This window comes from Mesocricetus auratus, unplaced genomic scaffold, assembly GCF_017639785.1.
Source record: "Mesocricetus auratus isolate SY011 unplaced genomic scaffold, BCM_Maur_2.0 Super-Scaffold_100009, whole genome shotgun sequence".
Taxonomy (NCBI): Eukaryota; Metazoa; Chordata; class Mammalia; order Rodentia; family Cricetidae; genus Mesocricetus; species Mesocricetus auratus.
In genome coordinates, this window is record NW_024429193.1 from 35,929,472 (window position 1) to 35,931,033 (window position 1,562).

The following is a 1,562-nucleotide window of genomic DNA, read 5'->3' on the forward strand; positions in this document are numbered from 1 at the left end:
AAAAATTAACTTATAAAAATTGTGTTTGAAAAAATATGTACCTGAAAATTCCACAAGTTTCTTTCTTATCAGAAGAGAAGAAACATTTACTGTTTTTACGTGTAAACGGTATTTGACCAGCTTATCCTCCAAATTCCCAGACTCTTCTGGGGAACTCCACAGGGTTGACCGAAGGAGCAGTCCTTTTTTTTTCCTTTTTTTTCTTTTTTTTGGCTCCATAAAGTCCCGTTTTAATTTTTCCAAGGTGTTTGTCTTCATAAAGCCATCTCTTTACATGGGCTTTGGTGGAGGTCGTGTTGCAGCACCAGCAAGTCTACATCGTGGTGGGGGTGTTCGGTCCTTCCGGGCTTCACGAGATCGATTCCTGACTACTTTGCTATGAATAGCACAGCTCACACAGCAATGCAGCTTGACATAGAGTTTGGGAAGCACATAAGCATCTAAGACGCTCGCTTCAGATATGTCCCTGACAGCAGCGGCCTCCACAATGTTCCGAATGATGAACTTCTGAATGGCCTTGTCCTTGGACAGGCACCGGGCGCTGTTCGTGCTGCAAATCGGCTGCACGTGGCCTCGGCCTTTTTGGGCGCGCCCATTGTTTCGTCTTTTTTCGGTCATCTTGAAGCCAAGACCTGAAAGAAGCAGAGAGCAGCCTTTTAAAAGTAAAAATCAGGCATGTGTTTCTTCACAAGGTCCCTTGAAGTAGAAAATCCAGATTTTTACCAATGTCTATCACAGAAGATTGGATATGTGAACTAACACCCATTCAATTTTGTGTGTGTATGTGTGTGTGTGTGTGCTTCACATGCCACAGCATGTGTGGAGGTAGGAGAGTCATTCACAAGAGTTAGTTCTCTCCCTCCACCGTGTGGGTCCCAGGGATCAAGCTCAGGTCATCAGTCTGGCAGCACGCACCTTTCCCTACCGAACCATCTTGCTCCGCCCTTAACTGCATTCTCTTCTTTCTGTCAGTTCTCTTAGAGCAATGAGAACAAGCTGTAAATTTAAGGATGTGGACACTTGGCCCACACACAATGCCCAGCCAACGAAGGTTGAAACAAAGTCTTCACAGCCTAGATTCACCTAAAGTCTAAGCCCAGGCAGCGATCACCGGCAGGACTTGAGGGACACATTGAGTGACTCTTAGAGAGGATGCTGACTGCAAAGGGTACCTGGTGTGTTTCTAGGAGTGCTACACACAGTCTGCCACCTGTCCTGGGTCCCTGTCACATGCCCATGCTTGGCTAGTGAATTTAATGGAGCACTCATGTGCATGTATGTGATATTTCAACAATCTGTTTAAACTACAGGTGAAGGAAATAATCCAATAAAGGAAATCTGAGCTGGGGAGTGGAGAGCAACAGACTGTGAGAAGTCAGGGAAAAAGAGAAACGGGCCAAGGAGGAAGAAGTAGCCCATGATGTCAAGTGACTCAAAAAAAGTTAAGTAGGGTAAAGGCCGAAAACTGCCCTTCAGGTGTGACAGTTGACCATGAAAAGAATAGTTTTGTTTTTAATAATTTATTTTTATGACCATTGGTGTTTTGCCTGCTTATATGTCTG

General features: G+C 44.8%; 1 protein-coding gene across 1 annotated transcript; it reads right to left on the reverse strand.

Annotated features, from left to right (window-relative positions):
- Positions 1–270: 270 nt before the first annotated feature.
- Positions 271–618, reverse strand: LOC101838415 (40S ribosomal protein S26-like). Its single transcript, XM_005077132.4, has one exon. The coding sequence runs from the start codon at positions 616–618 to the stop codon at positions 271–273; it is 348 nt and encodes a 115-aa protein (XP_005077189.2).
- Between the last annotated feature and the right edge of the window lie 944 nt (positions 619–1,562).

Bases quoted from the DNA above. Each gene is read 5' to 3' on its own strand.
- LOC101838415 (XM_005077132.4), bottom strand. From the start codon at position 618: ATGACCGAAAAAAGACGAAACAATGGGCGCGCCCAAAAAGGCCGAGGC.